We start from the raw sequence: 9292 nt of genomic DNA on the forward strand, positions 1-9292 counted from the left end.
GCGCAAAAATGAACCAGCCGTTCTGTCAACAGGTAAGGCTATTAGTGTCGCGACACACAAGCATAATATAATTACATCGCCGAAAATTGAGCGGCTAAATTTTCCGTCTGTAATATTTGGTTGGCATGATACACCTTTTGTGAAAAACGTACCGAAAAGGGGGCTTTCTATGTATACGACTGAAGCTTAGGTACATATAGCGTCTTTTTCAACGTGCTATACGACGGGACATCGCAGCGCGATGTACCGATAACAACGTGTGCCGAACTTTCGGTCGCGTAATGCGTATTGATGTGTCGCTTGCTATGCAAAATACATAGAACGCGTAACGAGTTTTAACTGAAGAAATTGCCAGACGGAAGGTACGGCGTTTCGCCAAACACGCCGACTCGGGGCAAAGTGTCCACGCACGTATAAGTATAAAATAAATATTATCTAAGATCACTTTTTAGATCAAGACTGCTAAGTATTTTTTTTATTTTGATTCTAATGAAAAACGAATGTTGCTGATGATGTTTAATACGCGACAGGACGAGATGGCATTCGGGGTATGAGGCGGAGGGACGCCGCGTACACCCGCGCTTTCCCGCCGGTCAGCGCAGGGGCTGTGCGGGGCGTCTCCACCCCGATTGCCATGTCGACCTGTCGGGAACTATACTTAGTTTTAAACAAAATATTTTTGTAAATTTCTTGGCAGCCCTAAACAAAATAGGTGTAATAAATTCGATTTTAACAATAATTTGTATCTGTAACTCTGTATCTGGAACGAAATTATAAAAAATATTCCTATTCGGCAACTTAAGGGGCATGAGACCAGCGTGCCCGCGAAATTAAAATTTAATTTGGTTTTTCGCAATTTGTTTGAAATTAGCTCTAGTATCGACTAATTTGTGAGAATAGTCGATACTAGAACTAATTTCTTAAACTGGACCTTTTCAAGTAAAGATTTTTTTATAAACCTGTAAGGATGATACTACCATTGTCGGAATTAGAATGCCGTAAGCCTACGTTGTCGTATTAGTTCACAAATTGCTAAAAACCATTCGCGGGCAGGCCCGTCGCTTCCTTCAATTTAATATCATCAATAAATATCTACTTAAATCTTTATTATCATAATCTACGAATAGTTGGTAAGTACCGAATTGATATTTTATTACTATTCTATTGAACCCTTTACTATAATTAATTATTATTCATTCTACTTATAATATTAACGTGTCGCACAACGTTTCTAAAGTTACCCACTGTAATCAGTGTAAAATAAAAAAGAATATAGACCAAAGAGAATCTATGTCATGGATATAATAGACAATAGGTCTATTATACTAAGTCTGTGGTCTTAGTGATGCCATCAATTATGCTTTTTACCCTAGATTTAAGACAAAACTGAACGAGTGTAGTAATTTTTAGTGTAAAAAATTTTATAAAATACATAAATTTTAGGTTATTTTTCCAACAACATTAAAATGGTAAATTAAGTCTACAGGGCCCTATATACAAAACGATAGATCTGTACTATCCGTCGTTTCAGACCGATCGAAACGACGAATCGACAGTGTATGTCAAGATCGCTAGTGATTTACTTATGATGATATCGGAAATCGCGATAAAAACCCATGCAATCATGAATATCGTAACGATGATTCAACAGTGTATTGGCTCAATGCGATCAACGATTCGATTTTTATCTCAGTAAGACGCCGTCACACCGGCCACCGCACGCGCCGCATGAATAATTATCTAATGCTTGAGACACCCACGCTTGAGGTTCCGTCACTCTCAATAGCTGTGCCAATCTTTTAGATGGAGCCTTAATTCCTTTAAAATATTTACATGCGAAAACTGATTTCGCTATAATAGCCATTTCTCAACCAATACTTTTCTAGGTTTTCTTCTTTTCTTCTGTAGCCGATTTAAAGACCGGCACATAGGAAAGTAAAAGATGTTCGTTTACCATTCTTTTAAGGCACGTATTTATTTATTATAATGTCTATAACGTTAACAAGCAAATGATCGATCATAACGACCAATTGTTTCGTGTGTGAGCGGCATTTTTGAAGCGATGGATCGTCAATAATTCTCTTGAGATTAATTGAAGCGACAAATTGTACCGTATAGCATTACAGATACAGAGCAAGCTGTAGTGAGGTAAAATGAAATTAAGTCATTGCAACACTGAAATGGTTTGACATGGACCATGGACGTTTCCATCGATGACATGTAAAGATTTGACATTTCTGTAACCTCTTCTCTTTTCGCAAACGTCTGTTTACGGCGCAACACGTTTCGTGTCTTTACGACTTAAAAGTAAGCTATTTTTAATAAAATACTAATTAAATTTCAGAAAGGAAGAATTTGTTAAACGGTTCCATGCAGAATTACCAAGAATTAATAAAAGTTATACAAGATTAACTTGGATTTAAGTGAAGTGCGCGCCCAAGTGAATTTCAGTGATCAAACATGTTTTGGTTATCTCGATAATATTACACGTGTAATTTTGCCGGCTTCAAAGCCTAGAATCAAAGTGGAAAATCAAAGATTTCCCATGGGACTTTGAAAAACTTAAATCCATGCGGACAAAGCCATGGGCATAATCTAGTTCTACATAATTTTTTAAATACATATCAAAAGTTAAAGAATTCGCACCTTCTGTCTCCCTTTAATCCTTTGATCGTCCTCATCTATCGTTCAGTACCATTTCAGAAATGTCACACTTAGCCAGTCTCAGCAACTAATAACGATATATTCCATGTATGTGGATTGTGGAGTTGTAACCTATAATATGTGTTTTATTGCAGAATGCGTTACGTGGCCGCGTATTTGTTAGCCGTGCTGGGCGGCAAGCCATCCCCAGCTGCAGCGGACCTGGAAAAGATCCTCAGCTCAGTCGGTATTGAAGCTGACTCTGACAAACTAAAGAGAGTCATTGATGAGCTCAAAGGAAAGTCTGTTGAGGACTTGATTGTGCAAGGTAAGCGAGTTTTATAGTGTTTTGTTGATGAGAATAAAGTCAAGTTGTGTCTATTTGGGTTTTTAAAAGTACTCACTCAAGAAATGCTAAACATAATTGAGTTTGAAATAATATTGGTAATGTTACTGGTAGAAGATTCTGACGTGTATATCAATATGCAAAGCCTGCACATGTTAGCTAGTTAATATCCTACTAATATGAATGTGAAATGTTGTGTATGTATGTTTGTTGACGTCTCCTTCAATCACACAGCAAAAGTGCAGAGCAATGTTATGATTTTTGCATGGGTATGGTTCAGTCGGACTTCTGAGGCTACTTTTTAGCCATGTGATCTTCTATACCATAGATTTTAATTTATCATGATGATATAACTAAATACACCATCTTTCGTCTGAAAAAAAATGCTGTTACATTTCTCACTGATGTTGATCCCACTTCTGATATGCCACATATTCTATTTGCATTTGTTTATAATGATAATATAACTTTATAGGTCGTGAGAAGCTGTCCTCGATGCCAGCGGGAGGCGCAGCCCCGGCTGCTGCAGCTGCCGCGCCTGCCGCTGCAGCTGTTGAGGAGAAGAAAGGTAAATGTTTCACCTAAAGGGCCATCATCATCGACCCATCAATGGCTCACTACTGAGCACGGGTCTCCTCTGAGAAGACAGAGTTCTTCTAGAATCTAGGTCCAGAACATTTTCCATTACACATGTATCATTGTAAGGAAAAAATTCTTGTGTATTTCAAAAGCTTAGTTGAACCTTTAGTTGAAATTATGAGTTTGCAGGCAATAGCATCATAGCATTGAACTTTTGTGGTGGATTATGTCTCGGAACTGTCAAACTTTAGTGTTCTATCCCAATTCAAGTTTATAGTTCAATTTTTTATTTATTATTTATGATGAATGTAATTAACCATCTTTCGACTGAGAATCAGTGCTGTATCTTTAAAATACTGACAACCTTATTTGGTATAAGTAAACCTTAATTAGTACTAAGTCATTGTAAATTTACTCATTTTGTTTCATCTCATTGCAGAAGAGAAGGAGACCAAGAAGGAAGACTCTGAGTCTGACGATGAAGACATGGGCTTCGGTCTCTTTGACTAAGCATAGCAAGGTATGTAAAATCATATTCTATTTAAAAGCTAGATTTCAACATGGGGTTATTCAAGGGTTATTCCTCTAGGACTGTAAATGTTCATGGGTGGCAATCACTTAACATCAGGTGGCCTGCCTGCTCTGTTAGTTATTTTTTTTAAAGCAGTTAATTTCAATATCAGTGCTAAGTAACTGTTTACGTACGCTTGAAGCTTAGATTCTGGGATAAGAATCGCAATCTTTATTAAAAAAATATCTTGCAGGTAATAGTCTTGTAGCACAAATAAGGGGTAATCCGAAAACTGAATTTGTGGTCACATCACAGAACAAAAATTGTTTCTGAAATAATTAGTTTACTAAATCACATCAAGATGGCGATGTACGTCATTATCTTGCATTATTATACTGGTTTGAGATTTTCTGTATGACGCGGACGGTTCGAAACCCTTCGATGATTCGAAATCCTTCGTGTGGGAGTCAACTCTGATTTTACCGGTTTTTATATAAAAATTAAATACATTTTGGCCGACATTTTGTTAACAAAACAATGCTTTAATATTTTTTGACCCCAAATAGGGCGCCTTCGCTGCCTAAAACCAGCGAGCTCAAGTCGTTTTTGCTAAATAATAATAGATTTATTATTTTGTTACAGGTTGCGATGCACGCGGTTTATTATTCCATTTTTGGTGTAAGCGTAAATTGACTATAAAAGTATGTTTCTGTGAAATATACAGTGCAAAAAAACTTGACTTGTTTTATTTTTTATTTCATTCACTTATACAAACTAAAAATACCTCGTATTATATAGAATATTAGTTCGTTACAGTATTATACTATCCCAAAAGGACTCCAGCCATTATGTGATCAATGGAAAGGAGTTACAACCATCAGCAATGAATATAAGACTATAGAGAAGATAGATTTATTTGCACAAGGTAGATTGCGCAAGTAGAAATGATGCTGATTACCTGAAAATGAAAATCCATAGTTATTACAAAACCGAAACTGCCTTCTAGCTTTTCACGGTCCATCCGTTCAACTGATTTTGACGAAAGGTACAGACTACAAAGATAGCTTGCAACCTAGGAAGGGCATACGCTACCTTTTATTCAGGAAAATCGAGAGTTCCCACGGGATTTAAAAAAATCCTAATTGCGTATGAATGAAATCGCGGGCATCATCTATTTCGTAGAGATCGCTTGTATGCTGGAGACGAACATGGCTCCTTTTTATTCTGAAAAATCAGGAGTTCCCACGGGATTTGAAAATCGTTTGCTAAACAAATCTTAATTCAAATGAGTTCCCACGGCACTTTTAAGATCGATTACTAAACAAGTCAATGTGTTAAATGATCATACTGAAAAATCGAGATTTTCGGATAGAATCAGTTTTGTTCTCGTTCACATAGGCTGCGTAAGCGTAGACGTAGCGCGTACCATTGCGTTGTAATGTATGAGACATATGGCATACTGCTTGCGTGGCGTGAACGTTCACGTAGACGTAATGCGTGCAGTTACGTCTATGGGTTCACGCGCGTCACTACGCATGTGTCACGTGTACGTGCTGCATACGCAATTGGTGTGAATCGGCCATTACAGTGTGCGATGATTACAATTAAAATTCAAAATATTACTGTTATAATATTCGACCGCCGCAGACTGAATGCCCCCATGGGCGAATAGTGCGGTTCGTTCAGGATCAACTGCTTGAACATCAGCTCCAAATCAATTGAGATACGTTGGCCAACTCCAGTCAAGTGGTAAATCAACTTGCTCAATATTACCCGCGTATCGTTTGCCTGAAGATTATGAAACACGCATGAGAGCTACCCAGTGCATTGTTAGGTATATTTCCGCATGTTGAAATCTATAGAACGCACTTTGACTTTGCTTAGACTTAAGTTTCAGTTAAAACGAGACAGATTTATGCCAGCGATATAACGCTGTCTCGTTTTAACAGTGTCTTAAGTCTGAGCAAAGTCAAAGTGCGCTCTATAGATCTCAGCCTAAGTATAAATATTGAGTACCTACCGATAGGTATTGCTTCAATCTAATATTGAGCCCATTGGTGCTCAATTTATATAGTGTGAAAATTGCTCAAGCAATGATAAGTACAAAGAACCGCAGCTGACTAAAGTTTCCTTCTTGCGTCCAGACCAGGGACCATGAAACATAACTGATCATTCCCTACACTACCAGACCCAGAGCCCAGTCAGAACCAATATAGAAACCGACCAAGCCGGGAGTTTTTATTATGGCTAGTTTTATTTATTTATTTAAAAATTATTTAGGGAGTTCAAATTTGTATTCAGTAGGCCACAAAGGATCGAAATAAAGAAAAAAGTATTTTGATCAGAAGTGTAATCACGAAGTTTTGTTGGCCAGCTCTTCATTGTGCAAGCGAGAAATAAAACTAATGCACATTTCATTGGGAGTTATTGAGGGGGACGCAGCAAGGCGCCCCTAGCTACTAAGTAATAAACAATAGTATAATGCGTACTTACCTCTTTAAAAATCCGATGGTAATTCTCAATGTAAAGCACTATCTTAGCAGTGTAAAAGATGCAAATAATTAATGTTACATACTGAAACCAATTAAATTGACCTGAAAAAAAATTAACCTTAGAATTCGTGCGGGCATACAATACGTAGGTATCATTATTTGGGGCCCCCAGAAATTTTAAAAAAAGGGGCCTGTAAATTCAAAAATATTTAATAGTTTAGTCCGATGTGAGATGTGTTAGACTAGAAAGATATAAAGTAAGTTCTCTAAAAGACATTGAGATATTGTTTTGTGATTTTATTTGAATAACGTCATATCAAGAATACGATCGGTTTTTTGTCCAGTGGCAGTTGCGTTTAATTTGATTTGAGCTTTTAATTTTTATCAAGGCCCTCAACAGCCGGGGGCTTTAGCCTTGGCCCTTAGCTTATCTTAGTAGACATGTAAAAGTTGAGTAATAAGTTTCTTGAATTTTACTATAACTTACCAGGTGAGACCGATACATTAAGAAAGAATAAGTAGCCAAATAATAATAAGGAATAAATAGTATCGAAAACGATCAGAAACATAATGAAGCCATCATTTTTATTCGTTCTTAAAGCTACGTCACATAAAGATACATAGGATTTTGTTAGCGCCCGTATGTATATAGAAATTTCCTTTGTTTTCACTGATCCTAAAATGTAATATTGCATTATTGCACACATTTTAAGAGAAAAACATAATAGGTCAAGGGAACAATGTAGACTGTACAAAAGGGTGCAAACTGCAAAGGCAGTAGGTATAATGTCTAAAGTAATAATCTAGGTATTAGAAACCACCTTTGAAGAAATCATTTAGGCAAAAGCTTGAAAATTTATAAATTTAACATAATGGGTACCTCTTATAGTGAGTACTTATATTATTATTTCATAGGTACCTGCTATAATAGGTATAATGTTATAACACTAGCAGCCCGTCTTCGCACGGGTAGCTTATTACAATTTTTGTAGAGATCTCTAATTTTTTGAATATAAAATGCAGCCTTTGGCACTCAGGAATAATGTAGCTTTCTATTGGTGAAAGAATTTTCAAAATCAGTTCAATAGTTCCAGCGATTACTTCCTGTAAACAAACTTACAAACTTTACCTCTTAAAATATTAGTGTAGATTTATTTACATGTAAGTACTAGGTACCTACCGATCATACGCAACATTCCTTCTAAATCCTGATTTTGTAACTTAAACATTACAAATATGTTCTGCGCAAAATACACAATTTGTATCTCCAAAAATAATTTCGTAACATATACAAACTCGTGTATGAAAAAGAATATTTTTCCAGATGCTGTAAATTGAAATGATTATGTATTCTACTAAGAATATTTTTGAAATAATAATAAGGTAGATGTGTACTTAAAACGTAATTTGAAATTCTATATGCAGAATCTATGGCTGAAATCGAAAAAAAAATGAGTTAATACTTAGGTATTAGATAGTGTTAGTATTTTCAGCCATTTCTAGAATAGGCGGTACATACGATATACTGTATCGATTATTATGATAATATTTCCGATGAGTGAATGCATTATTATTAAACCAAATATGACCAAATAAGGTAGTATTATCCTTTTGCGTGTTTTAATAGATTTTGTTGGGATGACACTGGCCAAAGTTATACTTGTTTTGACCTAGAAATAAGAGAAAACATGAGTCAACTATTATGCGAAAATTTCCATAATGCAAGGGTTCCCAAATGATGCTTTCAAAAAGGCCTCTTCATGCGACGCGGTGCTCAACACACCGAGAGCCACGTGGGCTGTGATATCCAAAGCATGAGGGGGCTGAAATCATCTCTCTACGGTTCCTGCAGATCTCTCTGTCACCGTGAGTTTAAGCCGGTCATACGTATTATACATACTATATGTGTTCTGTGTGTTTACCTCTTCTAAAATATTCATATTTTCAAATAGATTTTTCATCATACGAGCGCTCTTATAGGTTCCAATCGAAGCCATCAATGAAGTTAACGCCATATTATGTGACGCCCAAAATAAAGGACCCCGAAAATCAATTTGGATTTCATTATTGAGAAAATTAATAATGATTCCAATAATTCCAGCTAAGTCTGCAAAATATTAGTTATAATATTATTTATCATTATAAAGCAAGCGTTCAAAGAGTAGTGAAGCATAAGAATTTTACTGTAGTGTATTTAATTATTATTTTAATCTATCTAGTACTTTTCAACGCAAACGTTAGTTTAAAGAGACTTTAAACTTTAAAGGAATATAAATTATGTTGAAGCCAAAAATGGAATGTACTTAACAAACAGATAGAAAAACTGAAATTAAAAAATCTACAATTTAGGTTTAGGGTAGGGTACCTACATACGAATCACCATCAGTCTGGGAAAATCTATAACCAAAGGAGATACTGAAATCTTTAGTTAGCAGACTTGTTATTTTCATGTGAGAACTTTATAGAAAGTTACTATTTTTAACAAAATAAAATAAATAAATAATATATAAAATAAAAACTAAATAAATATAAAATTTTTGGCCAAGCGTGAAATTTCCGTAAACTGGATAAAACGGACAGTTGTTTTTACAGTATACTCAGTTTCATTTTAAAGCTCAAATCACAAATTACATATGAGTACGACTCGACGAGTAGATATATTCGAAAATACATACTTATCAAAGTCATAAAAAATTTGCTGTAGATGGTATATTTATGTGA

At 35.7% G+C, this 9292-nt stretch overlaps 1 protein-coding gene across 1 annotated transcript; it reads left to right on the forward strand.

Moving 5' to 3' along the window:
* Nucleotides 1-2175: 2175 nt before the first annotated feature.
* On the forward strand, nt 2176-4818 carry LOC123870850 (60S acidic ribosomal protein P2). The gene is made up of 5 exons (XM_045914316.1): nt 2176-2307; nt 2799-2971; nt 3465-3557; nt 4008-4088; nt 4722-4818. Exons 2-4 carry the CDS (start codon nt 2800-2802, stop codon nt 4076-4078), a joined length of 336 nt encoding a protein of 111 aa, XP_045770272.1. The 5' UTR covers nt 2176-2307; nt 2799; the 3' UTR covers nt 4079-4088; nt 4722-4818.
* The last annotated feature ends 4474 nt before the right edge of the window (nt 4819-9292 follow it).

Source organism: Maniola jurtina, chromosome 13 (assembly GCF_905333055.1).
Source record: "Maniola jurtina chromosome 13, ilManJurt1.1, whole genome shotgun sequence".
Taxonomy (NCBI): domain Eukaryota; kingdom Metazoa; phylum Arthropoda; class Insecta; order Lepidoptera; family Nymphalidae; genus Maniola; species Maniola jurtina.